This window comes from Nannobrachium achirus (genome assembly GCF_963921795.1).
Source record: "Nannobrachium achirus genome assembly, chromosome: 1".
Classification (NCBI taxonomy): Eukaryota; Metazoa; Chordata; class Actinopteri; order Myctophiformes; family Myctophidae; genus Nannobrachium; species Nannobrachium achirus.
Window position 1 is genome coordinate 27040733 of NC_137810.1, and position 17501 is coordinate 27058233.

General features: G+C 43.0%; 2 protein-coding genes across 7 annotated transcripts in view; one reads left to right on the forward strand and one right to left on the reverse strand.

Moving 5' to 3' along the window:
* Positions 1–17501, reverse strand: part of dock7 (dedicator of cytokinesis 7) — a 77865-nt gene that overhangs the window by 33518 nt on the left and 26846 nt on the right. For all 6 annotated transcript variants that reach the window (XM_080735443.1, XM_080735442.1, XM_080735441.1 and 3 more), the window contains exons 15-18: positions 4707–4824; positions 4310–4380; positions 768–906; positions 71–172 (exon numbers count right to left, since the gene is read on the reverse strand). In XM_080735443.1, the coding sequence (XP_080591569.1) occupies positions 71–172; positions 768–906; positions 4310–4380; positions 4707–4824 (430 nt within the window). The remainder of the gene's footprint in view (positions 1–70; positions 173–767; positions 907–4309; positions 4381–4706; positions 4825–17501) is intronic.
* Positions 8540–15591, forward strand: angptl3 (angiopoietin-like 3). Its single transcript, XM_080735488.1, has 7 exons — positions 8540–9244; positions 9950–10060; positions 10390–10498; positions 10807–10920; positions 11248–11343; positions 13627–13899; positions 14188–15591. The coding sequence occupies exons 1-7, from the start codon at positions 8714–8716 to the stop codon at positions 14370–14372; spliced, it is 1419 nt and encodes a 472-aa protein (XP_080591614.1). The 5' UTR covers positions 8540–8713; the 3' UTR covers positions 14373–15591.

The window sequence follows — 17501 nt, forward strand, 5'->3', positions numbered from 1 at the left end:
CATATGTTGAGGGTAACTGACTAAGGCCCATATATTCATACAGGAGTCACTGAAAGTACAGTAGTCTTACATCAGGAGAGAGAACAGAGTAGGACTGCGGAGGCTTCTCCAGAGACACTGGCAAACAGAAGTGTCCTGTACGCAGACGTCCATTCTGTAGCATAGGGATCCACTGAGGGGGAAATAAATAAAATAAATCACATTGTCATAGATTTTCACACTATTCCATGTGCAAATGTGTAAATGGAGAAATAGTGCAGACGTAAGGAGTGGATGTCTTGCACTAGCATGTCAAGAGTTAACACTCAGCCTGACTGTTTTACCAAACGGCATCCTCTACCAACGATCATATATCTGTACAGACCTTTGTCAATTTGTATAACATTTTACCTTTGTCAAGGTATCGTGTGTGTGTGTGTGTGTGTGTGTGTGTGTGTGTGTGTGTGTGTGTGTGTGTGTGTGTGTGTGTGTGTGTGTGTGTGTGTGTGTGTGTGTGTGTGTGTGTGTGTGTGTGTGCGCGCGTGCGTGGGCAAAACAGTGTGTGAGGTGAACAAGCTTCAGTTTACATGAGCACATAGACAGGTTTCTGGTCCACGTTACACTGATAAGAAATAGATGCGTGCGCAGGGTCCGTACCAAAATTAGCCAATGAAACCAGCGCTCCCCAAAACAACAGGTTTGGGGATTGGACGGAATTGATTACATGATACAGTCAGCTGTGCATTTAGTCTCAATGTTTGTAAACAAGAAACCCGTCTATAGCCTACCGTGTATCCCACAGGGGTCTCCAGCGGTGTGTTCTGTTTCTGCTGGCAGCTGACATGGTAAAACGTGAACAGAATGTGGTGGTGGTCCGACAGAGAGGCGGGCAGCTTGATCTTGATCTCATCGTGAAAGTCAGGGGATCTTAAGAGAACAATTAATCATTATATCATCGTCATTTAACGTGGCTCAGTCTGCCATCTCCATCGCACTCTGTCAGACCTCATTGCACCGCAGCTGACTAAGGATCAAACTTTAAACTGTTGTTTCCATGATAAAGCATGAGACTCCACGCAGACAGCACATGTGAAACAACATGTTTACAGTAGAGAGTTGTTGTTGTACTAGCCCAGGCTGAGAAGTACCTGCCACAGGCTAGCAACCTAGTGAAATTCCCTTCCAACCAAGTACTGGTGGTGGTCTACAGTACTTATGTTTATGGTCGGTTTATTGTTCAACTTGGGACACAGGGTCTGCAAGGCAGAGGGAAGGCTCACTGTGGAAGCCAGGGAATCTAAAAAGGAACATATAAATTAAAGCGTGTTCAAACTTTAGTCCCATAGGAGGAAACTTGCAATCCAGGGCACAGAAAACAGCTGGACAGTTCAAAAGGACAATCAACAAAGCCTGTGACCCATCATCAACAAAACCACTATGATTGTTTAGAGGCTTAATACAGATAGAAACTGCCTCATAAGGGCAGAGAGGGGGTGGGAACAAACATTTCGTTTGTGGATAAGAACAGGAAAAGTCCTTGGTGCAAAAGAGCAGCACGAGGAGCAATCTTTTCCCTAACGGAAAAGATAACACATTATTGGCTGAGCAGAGAACCTCAAAAACATACAAAAGTACAAAGGTGGAATGCTTCTACATACAGTAGATCAACGCTAAGTCCTTTAGACAAGCTAACAAACATTTTAACTAACCACGACTTTCATTCAGGAGAGTGGAAGAATAATGAAGCCAGCTCAAAACTTACACAGCAACCAAAACTTTTAGCAATCCAAGAGATAAATTATGGCGAGGGCCAAGTACTCCATGTTATATATTTATCCTCCTATTTGTCTTTTGACAATGTTGACGACGAGAGAAATATGGTGTGATGGCTGAGTGAAATGCAGTCTGTAATTGACCATTAACTGCAAGCAGGAGATTGGGCTGCAAAGCTCATGATGGATGACCATCTGGTCTGGCCAGCACATCGGTCACAGGTTGATTAACTTTAACCTTGGAGCTGTGACCCCTGGGTGACAGACGACAAACCACTCAGTGTCGTAAAGAACACGTAATAGTGGTGATAAAATATTAGAGAGCGCCCTGAGCTCTAATATAGAGTTGGGGAACCTTTGACAAGGACATTGCTGGATAATATCCAACAGGTTAACTTAAAGACATTGATTAGTAAATGAGATACATAAACATTATTTTGAGATGGTAGATTTGAATATTTCATTTGTGCACCGATGGCCAAGCGGTTAAAGCACATACCACATATAGGCTCTACTGCAGCCTGACAGTGTGTCGCAAGTTTGATTTCCGAGCCCGACGGCCTTTGCTGCATGTCACTCCCTGTTTCTCTTTCCCTGTCACACTCTACTGAACTATCTGAATAAAGGCAAAAAAGCCCCAAAAATCTCTTAAAATTGTCGTCAAGGTTGCAAAGTCAGCAACTGCATGGTCTTTGTGTTTACATCAAAAATCAATGTTACACCTTTCTGTGTGGAGTTTGCATGTTCTCCCCGTGCCTAAGGTAGATGCCCTCACAAAAACATGCAGTAGTCCTGGTTTCTATACTACCTTCCCCTGGCGTGGCAGGGGGAGAGCGGAAACCAGGACTACAGGTTAGGTAGTTGCCACTGGGTGAGAAAATGGGTTGCAAAACCGTGGGATAAAAATTAGGGGGAAAAAAAATCAATGTTACACTAGTAATCAGTATTTTGGTAGTGTGTAGAAAAAGAAAAAAAAAAGAAAAAAAAAACAACATGAGGGGCAGTTGGTGAGCAGAAATAGTTTTTATCCAACGATTTTTGTAACCCATTTTTTCACCCAGTGTCAATTATCCAATGTACTCCTGGGCGCTACACTCCCTCTGCCAACCTTGTGAGAGCAACTGACTGACCTCATGCTTCCTTCTATGCATGAGGAGTCAAAGCTGCTTCTTTTCACCTGACAGTGGGGAGTTTCCCCATTTGGAAGGAACGCTTGGAAAGGAACACGTTATTCCAACCAGTTCCTTTCCCCTCCATCAGGCACCCCGGCTGGCCAGGGGGAGGCAGTATAGAGACCAGGATTACAGAGCATGTTTTTTTGTGAGGGTACCTACCCTAGGGGACCCGGGGGAGAACGTGCAAACTCCAAACAGAAAGGCCCTTTCGCCAACCCCACCGAGGGTATGGGCGCTGATGACCAGGTGAAAAGTATTTGAAATTGGATTTTAAGTGCTCCCATTCAAGTCATAGAATTTCAAACCTGGTCTAGTCTAAAGCACCTCCGCGGTGCTGCTGTAGTGTGGTGCTAAACAAGTGATCCCCAAACATCCCAAAAGCCCATTTAGAACGGGTACACATTTTGTGTATCATTATTTTATGATTTAACTATTGAAAAATAGCAGATATTCAAGCTCACAGCGCGGCACCGAGTGCCGCGAGCTTGTAGATCTGCTATTTTTGAAAAATCGTGAAAATTTGAATTTTGACCCGATTCTATAAGTGTCTTTTGAATCCTTCTAAGATGTTTTGAAAAACCTATGTTTCTATGTCAACAATCTGGCCATAACCTGACTTTCGCCAGATGGTTTGCAGCATTGCGTATGCCTGCATAACGCTCTGCTTTACCATCTGGGCTCGGTCCAGCACAACCGATGTAAGGGGCGGGCCATTTTTTCAAATTCTAAAGCAGGTGATTGGATATGGCCGTGCCAACTCCAACCACTCATATTGGCCTGTCTGCATGACGTTGCACCCAGAATCCGCCTCCTGGGTTTCCACGTGGTCTGCAATCAGACTCTATTGGCTCAGAGCCGCTCAGAGCCCGCCCATAGCTGCCGCTGATTGGTCCGGCCCGGGACTTTACGAGTGTTATCAACTGTGCTGGAGCGAGCCCAGATGGTAAAGCAATGCATAAGCAATGCTGCCACCATCTGGCGAAAGTCAGGTAAATCTGGCCAGCCATCGTCAAAGAAAAGGTGGAGAAAATGGAAATGGAGCTCAGTTAGTCTGTTCTTGAGAGACTACTATGTCAGTGGTTCTCATACTTTTTCATCTGAAGTACCCCCAAAATGATATTTATTTGGCCACGGGCCCCCACCTCAAAATATTTAGTTCCAGGGACCCCCCAGAAGCAAAATTTGAGTTACAAACGTTCGCTTTGAAAATACATATATTCAAAGATTTGCACACATTTTCACGACTTTTTCAAAAATAGCAGATCTACAAGCTCGCAGGCGGCACCCGGTGCCGCGCTGTGAGCTTGTATATCTGCTATTTTTCACTGGTTAAAGCATTCAATAATCATAGGCCTAAATGGGTTAACTAAAAAAGGAAGTTACCTGTTATGGTACACTACAGACGTGTATGCCTCTTTAGCGAAATCGGCACAGCTTGACTTGCCAAATATCACCTAGGAAGAAATTAAAATAATAAACAGTCACATCATGCTCAAGAGTGTGTGAACACATCAATAGGCCAGTTGTTGTAACATGTCATTATTCAGGAGGAGGTCTAATGAGCTACAGTTGTAAATGTACCATCTTACCAATTCCAACCAGAATACAATACATTTTTATAAGGTTTAATAATATGTAATATTAACAATTACTTAATCACTGTGAAGAAAAAAGCTTGTCTGTAAGCATCATGTGTGGCCGAGCACACAGCTGGCCAAACATGAAGGAAAAAGTCCGGCCATTCCCTGTTTTGTCTTTGAAAGATGTTATCATGGCATACCGGCATAGCATTGTTGGGATCCTCGCCGTTCATAAATTGCACTTTGACTGTGATGTTCCGGGCAGAACCTTGGCGATTGGCAAAGTTAAGACTTTGTGGGTTGACATACAACAGGTTCCTGAAAAAGAAAAAAAGACAAAATACACACAGACAATCAGATACAAACAGATTATAGTATAGTAAGCCACTAGAAACAGCACATGGATGTGTTATTACATAAGCAAATAAGCACAAAATAAAGAAATAAAAATATCACAACATTAAGACAATATTGATTTGTTACCTCTGGATGAAAAACAAGATTACCTAAGGGTAGGGTTACCTAATTACAGTATTATATGTCTTGGTTACTCATTAAAGCAATTACATAACTCACAGGTAGTCATAAGTAATGTGTTGCAAAATAAAGCAGAGAAAATGACTATTGAATTTGGTGTTGAATTTGAAGTTTTTATATTGCCTCTCACTCACGTTGAAGTTATAAGCAAAAGGTTGTTTTTTACAGGACAAGAGTTATGGTTTTTATTTAAACTTCATTAGGTCATAGGTGGTTACATCAGAACCTGTGCACTGATAAATGAAATGGGCCAGGCAGGGAGGCCACCAGGGTGACTATACTGCCCTCTTATAGGCAGAAAACGGAGGCTTGGCCTGTCAATCATCCAGAACCGTACAATGTAACAAAGCTGACGTAAAAAAAAGCAAAGCAAAAAAAAAAAAAGCAGGGCAAGAGGAGCGGCAGTGGTTAATCATGGAGCCACCCTCTTTGTAAAAATGAAACAATTTTGCAGTCGCAGCAAAAGCTGGGGCAGCACAACATTATGAGTTCAAAGAGTGGTCTGTGAACAAGTGTATCTAAGGTTATGATATGATGGGTTAAGAGAATTTGGCCTGTTTAGTTTGTATTGTTGTCTACCAAATGAAAGTAGAACATAGGCCTACTTTTCTTTTTTTTTTGTAAAACATTTTACATGTGTAATAGTTATAACGTCCAGGGAAATCTGGAATCCAAACATTGTGGGATTTGGTAAACTGGATATTGTTTTCTTCTGTGTGTGTGCGCGCGTGCACACACGCACGTTTATGTGTGTTGGGGGCTCCCTAACACAGGAAGTGAGGAGTCACCACAGATCAGCTGAGCGACCACAGTGATGCAGTGTTCCTGGCGTGGGAGTGTCCCTAGGGGTCCCAGCTGCAACCACATCTTACTGGCAAGTGTGGGAATCTCTCCTCCCTGATAATTAAGTATTCTATGATCTCCCCAGTCTATCTTCCATCCACCAGTTCCCAAGATGCCCATTCTTACTTCTAACACTTTTAATGGCGGCTTTTATGTGGAAATGTTGAATTTGACCTCTAATAGTTCCCAAAACCCCGGCATTCGCTGTGACAGAGCAACATGACCGGTAAAGGGTACAAAAGATTAGTGGTTGGGTCATCTCATCAGATCAGCTTGGATTAATCAGTACAGTCAGTCACCGTCTGTGGAGGCAGTTGAACTATATATCAGTGGTTCTCAAAGTGGATTCCAGGGACTCTGTGGACTCTTAAGGGGTCTAAATCGACCCTCACAAGTCTGTAACTCTGACAGTGTACAAATGGAACCAAATTAACCCTAACGGGTTCATTGGTTCCATTTGTACACTGTCAGAGTTAAAGGGAGACCTTGAAATTTTAAGTTTGAGAAACACTGCTATATATGAAGCGTTCCAAAACTACAGCCCTCTCAATACACCTGCCCCTTCGAGCCCAGTAAGTTACAGTAAATACTGTAAAAGTCATTATAGGCAGAGACAAGGGCAGAGTATTTTTTGCAGGTCTTTAAGTCCGAGTGTATCAAAAAAGCAACTGGGTTAAGCACCGTTGGTCCGACCAAATTAACATTCACCAGGTTAGCATTCACCAGCATCGGCAGGTTAGCATTTCAACAGGTTAGCATTCACCAGCATCGGCAGGGTAGCATTTCACCAGGTTAGCATTCACCAGCGTTAGTTTTACTGAGGTTAGGGTTAAGGTTAGGTTTAGGTGTATCTCTGTCCCCCAGACTTTCGTCACCTCCGCACAGCCAATCACAGCTTCGGTCTGCCTTGACCCAGTTGCCTTTTTGATACACTCTGACTGAACGACCTGCAAAAAACACTCTCCCCAGAGACAAGCTCTCAACATTAGACCAGGTTGTGTACTCTAGTCTAAAATGGTATTCTAGTATGAGCACATAAATATGTATATATATAGACTGAATAATTTACCCAAGTAAGAAGACAACTGTTGCCGTCTTGATTAGAATATTGATTTGTTGCATAGTAACGTCAGATGTTTGTTATTTTGTCTTTGCGTTATTTAGTCCACTGCAATTTGTGAGTGTTGTGGACACTCTCAGTCAAGCACGATTGTTCAACACACTGTCAAATAAATAAATAGTGAAGTCCTGCAACAACATGAAGGAATACATACTTATTTATAATACTCCAGATATCATAGATACGTGTCTGGTCAACAACTAAATGATGTTTAGGATCCAAAGTTCTTGTACAAAAACTGCCTTTCTCTGCTCTTTTCACACGAAGGTTCCCAGCAGGCATGGAATCATTGTTGTTAAGTGAAGTAATCCTCTCTTGTAACCACAAATGACTAGCCTGTGCTAATTATCTTGACTGAGGGTTATTGTGGTGCACCATAAATAGGATAATTCTCAAAGATTGTAATAAAAGGAAAAACACAAGTTTTGTTGTACTGTAGCCATTGTACTCTCTCCATCTAAAGGTCTCTTTCCATCTGCGGGTCTTCAAATCATCCAATGCTCAACAGACATAAGATTATTGCAGGCATTCTAATAAGCTTAGCTGTCAGGGTAACAGAAGATGCTCACAAAGCAAAAGGCTGATTGCACTACAGATTATAGAGCTGAAATTGCAACCATGGCAAGACAAGACAGTGACGAGAATCACAATTTGTCTTGAACTGTACAGAGTCTGGTTGAAACCTTTTGCTAGACGGCAAGTGAAACAACTGACTAAGAGTTCCCCATAAAATGGTTTTTATGACCGGACTCAGTGTACGCCAACGACCCGTGTAAAAGCTGCAAGCAAATCAGTATATATATCCACCATTTCATGTCTGGAGGATTGTGAGTTATGGAAAATTGCATGACAAATCTGAAAGAAGGGGTTGGCTGGACAATAAAACCAAGATGATGAGTCCACACTGTCCAAACTTTCTAACATCATTCACACCCACAAGCATAACCCTGGTGCAGATGACACCCTCCACACACACACACACACCTTACCAGTGCCACTTTGTCAGATCTAGTGAGCTGCACGAGAGAGGGAGAATGATGCCGGGCTGATTCAGCAAGACGCTAAATCAAACCTGCAAGCATCAATTACACAGACCGTTATCAATCAACGCAAGGTGTGCGCGCGCGTGTGTGTATATGTGACTATGGAGTTTGAGATTGATCAGACTGACTAATACTATCCATCAAAAACACCATGATGGTCATTGTTGGCTTTCTGCTGATCAGCTAAAGCTCAGCACCACAGATGGAGACCGGGGTAGGGTGTGGTATGTTGGGGTGGGGGGGCTTGGGGTGTGTTCAAAGTGGTAGTGGGGGAGGGAGGGGGTGGAGGGGTGTATGTGCTATTTGCTCACTGCTGTGATTTGTTTGTTCAGGAGAGGGGAGCTCTGGGGGGGGGGGATTTGGGGGGGGGGGGGGTACACAGTTAAAGCATAGCAGGGTTTAATGATCAGCTAATCCCCCCCTCCTCCACACAGAGGGCAGTATATAACACAGGCCAGTCTGCTGCACTCACATCATTCTGACACAGAAGTAGTCAGCGGGAGAAAGAGGGGGGGAGAGACATAGAGACAGAGAAATAAAGACAGGAGTGTAGAGAGAGAGAGAGAGCACTGTAAGTGGTGGAGGAAAAATACGAGCAGTGACAGACAAAAGGAAGGTGAATAAAAGTGCAACAGGAAACACTTTGCATTCCAAGGGCTCCAGAATGAAAGCGCTGTGCACGTTGCTCCTGCTGGCCAGCTTCACAGCTGCTCTGCCTACTCTGGACGTATCAGGGGGAGAGGAGTACCCTACCGTGCCCTCCGAGGCCCTGGCCACAGCGCCCAGCCCCACCGAGGCCAAGTCCCGCTTTGCCATGCTCGACGACGTCCGCCTGCTGGCCAACGGCCTCCTCCAGCTGGGCCAGAGCCTGCGGGAGTTTGTCCACAAGACCAAGGCCCAGATCAACGACATCTTCCAGAAGCTCAACATCTTCGACCGATCCTTCTACCAGCTGTCCGTGGTCACCTCGGAGATCAAGGAGGAGGAGGAGGAGCTGAAGAAGACCACCAATTTCCTGAAGGCCAACAACGAGGAGATCCGAAACCTGTCGCTGGAGATCAACTCCAAGATCAACGGTATCCTGCAGGAGCGAAGCCAGCTGCAGAGCAAGGTGGGGAGCCTGGAGGAGAGGCTCAAAGGGTTGTCCATGAGCATGGTCCCCGCCGAACAACTCAGCGAAATCACATCGCTCAAGGTGAGAAGCCACTGGCAGAGTGGGCCTTTCTCCAGGAGAATGAATATGTACGTGATGTCAAATGTTATTGGAGGGGGACATACTTGACATGGCAGAATGGTTTGAGTTTCTGTTCAGTTTTCCTTCAGATCAGAGTTACTTACTTAAAGTAAACTCAGGACAGGCACAAACATATACATATGTGTACTACAGTATATAAGACAATTGGCACATGTGTTTCCCATTTGAACATAGTCACCTATTGACTGATAACAAAATGCACTTTCAGATACAAGAAAAATAAGAATTGCATAATAATGTACACCGGCGCGATGTAACTTTTTTTTAATAAAAAAAAAGGAATTTTGTCTAATCTGTATGCTAGAGTATGTTAATACAATATAATTTATACAATGGGGTGGTTGTATCTCTGCGTCTCTCGCATCAAAGGTCATGCCTTACCTAGAAAGGATCTGACACAAATTTGGACCTGATGGTCAAGATTACATTTCTCCCCTGAGCAAGCAGACAGGCTCTATTAGCTCAATGGTAAAAATGTCAGCAGGAAACCGGGTTCAAATCCGGGGTGGAAAGGGAAAGTTACATAGTGCAGCTTTAACTCAAATGTAACCAAAACATAATAATCCATTCAAATATAATTTTTTAATGCACGTTTTCTTTTACAAGTACAGGCATTGATGTTTAACGCTAATTTTTCGATTTCAGGAGGTGATTGAATCTCAGGAGAGAACCATCACTGAACTGCTGAAAGCTGTGAGGGAGCAGCACGATCAGCTTGATCACCAAAAAAGCAAGATTAAAAACCTGGAGGACAAGGTTGGCGAGACTTTTTTTCCTTCTAAGTAATGCAAGCTGTTAGTAATTCTTATCGTCGATGTCGGGTGGAAACCTTGTATGTCCAAAACCGTTGATTTTGTAACTAAACTAGTGAAAACAGCCGATCTACAAGCACACTCTTGTAGATCTGCTGTAGATGCTGTAGATTCACTACTTTTGTGCGACGGCCGACAGTGACATTATGTTATAGTACTGTTTGTGCACATAATACAGCAAGCCTGACAGTAATACCAGTTGCAATTCACCAAAGCATTGCTTGATGAAAGTAATTCCAAGGGTATTGAGTGTATTTCTACTTTGTATTGCAGCTTAGCTATGACAACTTTCAAGATACGATGGATAAGGTAGATTCAGACCCAGAGGCACCTGACATGTTTGATTATCTGACAGCAAACTCCACTGACCTGGAATCAAGTGGTAAGAGAAACCTGTGCACTAACTAATAAAATAGGTAGTATTTCCTATGTACTGTATTTGACATAGTGAATAAACTTTGTGCCTGATATCTACTTTGTCCTACAATGCTGTATAAATTAAGCATTAATGACTTACAAGCATTAATGAGTTACAGTAATAGCACTTAACAGAACTAAATGGTTTGTTTTGCTATTAAAGGCATGCTGTTTTTTTTTTATCCGTCTCAGAAGCAGCCTACTGTCTGTTTTATCAGCTAGTGGCTGACACATTTCTCACAATATCCTTCTCAATGTTTTTCTGTTTTACAGATCTTCCTGTGGACTGCGGCGATCTTTTTGACAGAGGCGAGAGAAACAGCAGTGTATATGCTATCAAGCCAAACCAATCACACCCATTCAGTGTCTACTGTGATATGAGTTCAGGTGAGCCTAGGCTAAGGCAATCCATCTTATGGGACTTCCACGTAACAATGGCAAAACAATGATTGTTTCCGTTTTTTTCTCTTTCTCTTGGCAACAGCTATTTCAGAACAGCAACTTACAATGGACAAAGTAGCTAAACTGTTAGCAGGGTTATCAAGCTAGATAGAGTCACGTACAACAGGTTATCCAAAAGGGCACACAACGCTGACACAGTTTCCTTATCTGTGAAAAACAAAAAGGACACTTGCTGATAGTGGGTTATGTGTCTGTGTGTGATGTTTACTACAATCACCTAACTTGAATTGCATTTGCCATAATGCCCTACAGATGGAGGATGGACTGTAATTCAGCAAAGAGTCGATGGTTCGGTGGATTTTGATCAAACATGGGAAAAGTACGAGCAGGGCTTTGGAGACTTGGAAGGTGAGTGCAGTAAAGTTATTTTCTTCAATATTATTTGAAATTGAGTTCAACGTAGGTTTAGCGGAAGTGTTTAATGTCAATGGATTGTGTTATATTAATCACATTCTCCAAAGGTCAATGCAATTTTTAGGCCAAAATCAAGCCTCATAACAATGCTTGTTATAGTCACTGAGTTACCGACTGTTTAGGGAAAAACATGTTATTGAAACATTTACACCAATTCCTAGTCAGTCATTCAGTAAAGATAATCAATACAGCTTTACGTAAAGTTCTGAAGGCTTGAGATAAGAGCACACGTATGATTATCCCAGTCTGTGCATTATAATCCTTTAAACAAACATCAATAAGAAGACAGGAAAACAAAAGGGAAGCAGACTGTTCTTAAATACTTCCTGTAGGAAAAGCCATGGGAAGCCTTAATGGTAGCATATCAGCTCTCAGATGACAGACTGACTTCCTCATTGTCTGACTATGCTGAGAGCTTTGACCAATTAAACACTACATACTTCATTGACCGAGGTCCCCCAAGGGCCTGTACTTGACCCCCTCCCTGTTCCCCTCTACTATCCCTCTAGGGACGCTAGGGTTTGCGTGTTTAACAGCCGTCCTGTAATACTAGCTAGTCTTGAACTGCAGCCCCAAGGTAGAGAGTCAGAGTCTGACAACATTCCAAATACAGCGACAGCTCCTGCAGCTATGAATTTTTTGGTGTCAGTTTCTTTCAACACGAATGACCTGACTATTACGTCAAAAGGTTGACTGCAGCATGCTACCTCAGGCCAAGGAAAACAAGTTAGCGAGTGTTGAAACATGCATCCTCTGATTCAACACAGGAATCTCATGTCACACCGATTAGTACCTAAATCCATGCATGAAGAAAAACATGTGTTTCGAATGGTTGCAAGTTGCAACTCTAACCTATTGGCAACCTCTGCACTGTGTGTGTGTGTGTGTGTGTGTGTGTGTGTGTGTGTGTGTGTGTGTGTGTGTGTGTGTGTGTGTGTGTGTGTGTGTGTCTGAAAGTAAAAAAGTATATAATTCCTGCAAACACATTTTTAAAGCTGGTTGCACACTGCACTGCGTTTTTTTCGTTGTGCTTTGGAAATCCGAAATCCGGAGAGAGAGAGAGGAAAGAGAGAGAGAGCGAGCAAGGGACTAAAAAAATCAAAATCATCCCTGGTCTGAAAATAAATACGAAACGAGCGGCAGTGTGCAAACGTGATTGACATAAGGTGCGGTTGATTTTTTGATTTACGTGCTCTGAAATTCGCTCCGATATTCGGCCCGAAAAAACGCAGCAGTGTGCAAAGACCTTAACCCTGGTGTCCCTCATTTCCACAATTTCTCTATTTTTAACCAGTAAGACGCCTCAGGGCGACGCGCCATGTCTTGGCCATCTCTCCAGTGATGTATAGCGATGATATCAGGGATTTCCATATATGGGCATATCAGAGATTCTGGGGAAACCCATATATATGGACATTTACATATGGAGATCCAGTGATGGTAGTCAGCTCCACATATCCATATCCACACACACACACACACACACACACACACACACACACACACACACACACACACACACACACACACACACACACACACACACACACACACACACACACACACACACACACACACACACACACAGTTTAAGTGGTTTGGTTCCAAATGTGGCACCGCACAGAGACAGACAGAAAGGTGCAGACAAATAGACATAGTATTTACCATCAGGCTTGATATCTAGATGGGTGGTGAAAGTGTTTTGTTCCATATATGGGCATAAAAGGGATTTGTTCCCCAGAGCATCACAGGGATCTCTCTAACAGGGCATCATCTGGGATACAATCCCTTTTATGCCCATACATGGAGATCAGTGATGTGGACATTAGGGATCTCCATATATGGGCATAAAGGGATTTGTTCCCCTGGCATCACAGGGATCGCCATATCTCCATATATGGGCATATAAGGGATTTGCTCCCCTGGCATCACAGGGATCTCTCTAACAGATGCCCATTTTATGCCCATATATATTGAGATCATAGTGTGGTTCTCCTAACAGGGCATCATCTGGGATACAATCCCTTTTATACCCATATATGGAGATCCTTAACACTGATGTCACCTGTTTATGCCCATATATGGAGATCTCTGCTCTGAGTATCTGACATCACCTGTGATGTCACAGTGATGTGTCAGGTTCCGTATACATACATGCGGACCAGCCGGTTCTGACAGTCGAAATTAAGTGGTTAAAGTCATCCATGTGTTTTGCAGGAGAGTTCTGGCTGGGGTTAAAGAAGATCCATAGCCTGGCTGGACAGGGAGCCTCTATTCTACGTGTTGAGCTGGAGGATTGGAAGGATGAGAGGCGCTGGGCTGAATACCAGTTCTCACTGGAGGGTCCCTCCACACACTACACCCTCCAACTCAGCTACATCTCTGGGGACCTGCCTGATGCCATGGCCAGCCACACTGGCATGAGCTTCTCCACCAAGGACCGAGACAATGACAAGCATCAAGACTCCAACTGTGCCCGCAGCTACTCAGGTAAAGACTGATGTCATTACGGTGTAATCTAAGCTAGATCTATTCAATACAACCACCTTAATCCTAGCAATAATGTCATTATATACATAATCCCTGTAATGAACCCCTGCACAGGTATTATTGCCACATACAACCCCCAATAACGGTTTGCTCTCTGGTTAAGTATACGGTAGACTATCTGAAACATAACACTAAGACAGCATGCATCACACACTTGTGGATGGACAATGTGATGACATGTGAGAACATTTCCTCATCTGTTTGCTTCATGTGCAACCCTTTTGGCAGGTGGCTGGTGGTTCAATGCCTGCGGAGACACCAACCTGAATGGGAGGTATGTGTGGCTGGGAGCCAAGGGCCGCTCTTTGAAGAGGAAGGGGATCCACTGGAAGCCTGGCACGGGGAACTCATACTCCCTCAAGACCACGAGGATCTCTATACGACCGGCCCCCATCGCAGGAAACTTCAACTGAACCTGACGCCATACACCCCCCCCTTCTCCTAAGACACACCTCCAGCTTGCTTCACAGACAATGATTATAGCCTTGACCAAAACAACACCCTGCACGGAAATGTCACACTTTGAGACTCAACTCTACGAAGTATAGGGCCAATTTATACGTCACTGGAGTATATCATTTGCCTTTAATTTAGGTACAGCCTTTACAGACGTCAAATACTCAACATACAACATCTGGCTGACTACTCCATCACACCATTCTGTCAGAGGTTGTGCTGGCCAGAAGGTAACCAGGCAGCAATGTCCTTATCTATGTCAGACAAGAAAATGCTGAACTGTCACAATGATGAAACTATGCCAGACAGCGCAGGTCATCAACCTATTGCGTTTGATCCACTGAGTATAGCATTGTGAAATGTCTACAAATGAAAAAGAACATTTCGTGGGCCATATAAGCATCCTGATTCAATGTCTGCAAAATATATAGCACTATACTAAATTGGAAAATTAGAAGGGAGAAAGATTATGATGGAACCACATAAATGAAATTGCTTGACTATCCACTTCAATTAGCTAAATGCATGCTATGACTTCATCAATTCAACATTCAAGCTCCTTAATGCTGCATTGTTTCTGTGCAACATGAAAACTGTATTGCATGTTTCTTACAATGGAGAAACTTCACCAAGTTACATTACATAAACCATTTATACTGTATAATCATGCAAATCGATAATATAGTGCAGTAACTCCATCTCTCTCCAAGGAGTCTGTTTCTCAGAAAGTTGATGCCTAAGTATTTTTGAATGACATTGTGCTTTGCATTAGCGACAGGGTACTGAAACATTGACCTTGTGTGAGACTATGTGCGAGAGACTGGAGATACGTTTCTGCAAGCTTAGTTTATTCTTTGTTCCTTTTTTTTTACTCTGTAATGTATTTAATACTTTTTCATACTGTTTTACATGTTATGCTAGTATAGTAACAAGTCAGGTTCCTATTGTATGTTCCTTGTATGTTCTTATGTTAGTGAGGTTCCTATTGTATGTTTCTATGTTAGTGAGTCATATTGACTCTTGTCTACACTTCATACCCAGGTGTACTGTACTGTACTGTACTTCATACCCAGGTGTACTGTACACATGTTTCTGACTCAAGACTTAAACTTGTCAGATTGTTAGGTGCTCTTAACCCATATTTATGAAGACAAATAAACAACCTCAACGATCAAATGTCTGGAAATCTTACATTTGTTTTCCTTGACACAAAGGCAAGGGAAATTCATTCATTGCCAATTTACAATGGGTTCTGTAGAAAAGGCTTTCACTTCATACAGGTTTGTCAGATAGGCTATCCTAGGGTCCCTGGCATATCTTTTCAAATGGGGGTCCAATAAGGTGAATAAGTGTCAATTTGGGGGTCATTGACATGAAAAGGTTTGAGAACCACTGCTATAGTGGATACAGAGCCCGTCTCACTGATTCTCTTCCACCATCTAGTACCCCGTCACCTTGTGAACCACTTGAGTTGAACAATTGGGTTTAAGTTCTGCTTGGACAGCATTGCAGTGCGTCTTGCTCAGGTTCAGATAAACAGTCGAGCCTTTGGACTTTTATAGCTTCATTGTCCCTGTATCACTTATTTCCTGAAGAGAACCAGTAAGTCTCCCTGATTGGGAGATACGCGGCCGCCAGGTCGCATACACAAACTTTAGAAGGCAATCGTAGCCAATCAGGAGGGAATATGGGAAATGGGACAGATCCATGTTGATGACATGACTTTAGAGATGCTGTGTGCCGCTTTGCTTGATTTTAGGGCAAAATCTGTAAGAGCAGTGTCCAAAAATGTGTTTTGCAAGAATCGGCCTCATGGTGGCGCTAGAAGAGGGCCATGTGAGAAATGAGGGAGGTCGGAGCCTCGGAGGTTATGGTTTGGCAGCCAAGGAGTGTTTGTGCAAAGTTTGGCATGGATAGGGGCAACGGTGGCGGAGATAAGAGTAGGGGAAAAGTGTGATGTGACGTGACTGACTGACATAACTGACAGACAGACTGACAGCCGGTGGAGGTTTTGATAGTAACTGCGACCTAACGGTCGCAATAAGAATTGAATGTTTCCTTTGAGGTATTGGGTGAAGTGCGTCAGTAAAATAGGCAACTATTCAGGAGTGTAGTCCAAAGCAAGCAAATGCTAACTGACTGACCCAATATAATCTTGGCTTTCACATGCACAGGTACTGTAAATGAAGAGTGCACATGATTACATCACATTAGCTCAATGGTTATGTCAACAGACAATCTACATATGATATTTGTTTCGCAAAGGTTCCCTGGCATAAATTGTATCAAAATGAATTTCCTATTTTAAGGCCTACAGAACTTCTCAAAGGAAGTAGGATAATGTCACATTATTAAGTACACACAAGTGCCCTAGGACTACAGTAATATGTTTCTAGGAAGCGTAAAGATTGGCCTATATAAATCCATAACAGACCAAAGCTCTGCTTTGTGTTCATAACCTGGAACCCTGTGGAGGATCTACTAGGGGCTAGCATGAGTTAATCTGCAGAAGGAAAGCTCCTGGTTATCTGCAGACAAACATGGCCTGAGGCAGAGAGGCCATGTCAACGCCGCCTCATGAAGGGCCTCTCTCTCAATGACCTTGATGAAAATAGCGACTGGGCAGATTGAATATTATGTACTCAGTCCCCCAGGCAGAGACCAGGCTACCAGCAGCCAGCTGGATACACACAAGGAATATGTATGACAAAGTTTTAATTGGTAGTCTGTCCGTTTTTGCACAAGTGCACATGATTTACCTTGGATTAAACAGTGCACATCTTGGTCAATGCGAATGATGGTATTTGCTGTGTTAGAATGACTGGAGCAAATCATTGTAAAATAACTGACATAAGATAAAGCAAGGGCATTAGATGTTGTGAATATGATTCATAACAACACAACAGCATTTCATCATGTCTTCATTTGTGTATTTGTGTATCTATTTCAGACATGGAAAATCCATGTCTTTACAAGAGATTTCATAATAGTGGAAGGTATCATGTCCTATTCAATCTATTCAAAAATCAGACCTGCTTCAGAATTCAAATATATTTTCTTTTTAATGGTCTCTTATAGGAATACAG

What these genes read in the sequence shown, in the direction of transcription:
- angptl3 (XM_080735488.1), top strand. Translation starts at nt 8,714, where the DNA reads ATGAAAGCGCTGTGCACGTTGCTCCTGCTGGCCAGCTTCACAGCTGCT. An exon ending in GCGAAATCACATCGCTCAAG is followed by an intron (nt 9,245 to 9,949) that starts GTGAGAAGCCAC and finishes TTTCGATTTCAG; the next exon opens with GAGGTGATTGAATCTCAGGA. An exon ending in CTACTGTGATATGAGTTCAG is followed by an intron (nt 10,921 to 11,247) that starts GTGAGCCTAGGC and finishes AATGCCCTACAG; the next exon opens with ATGGAGGATGGACTGTAATT.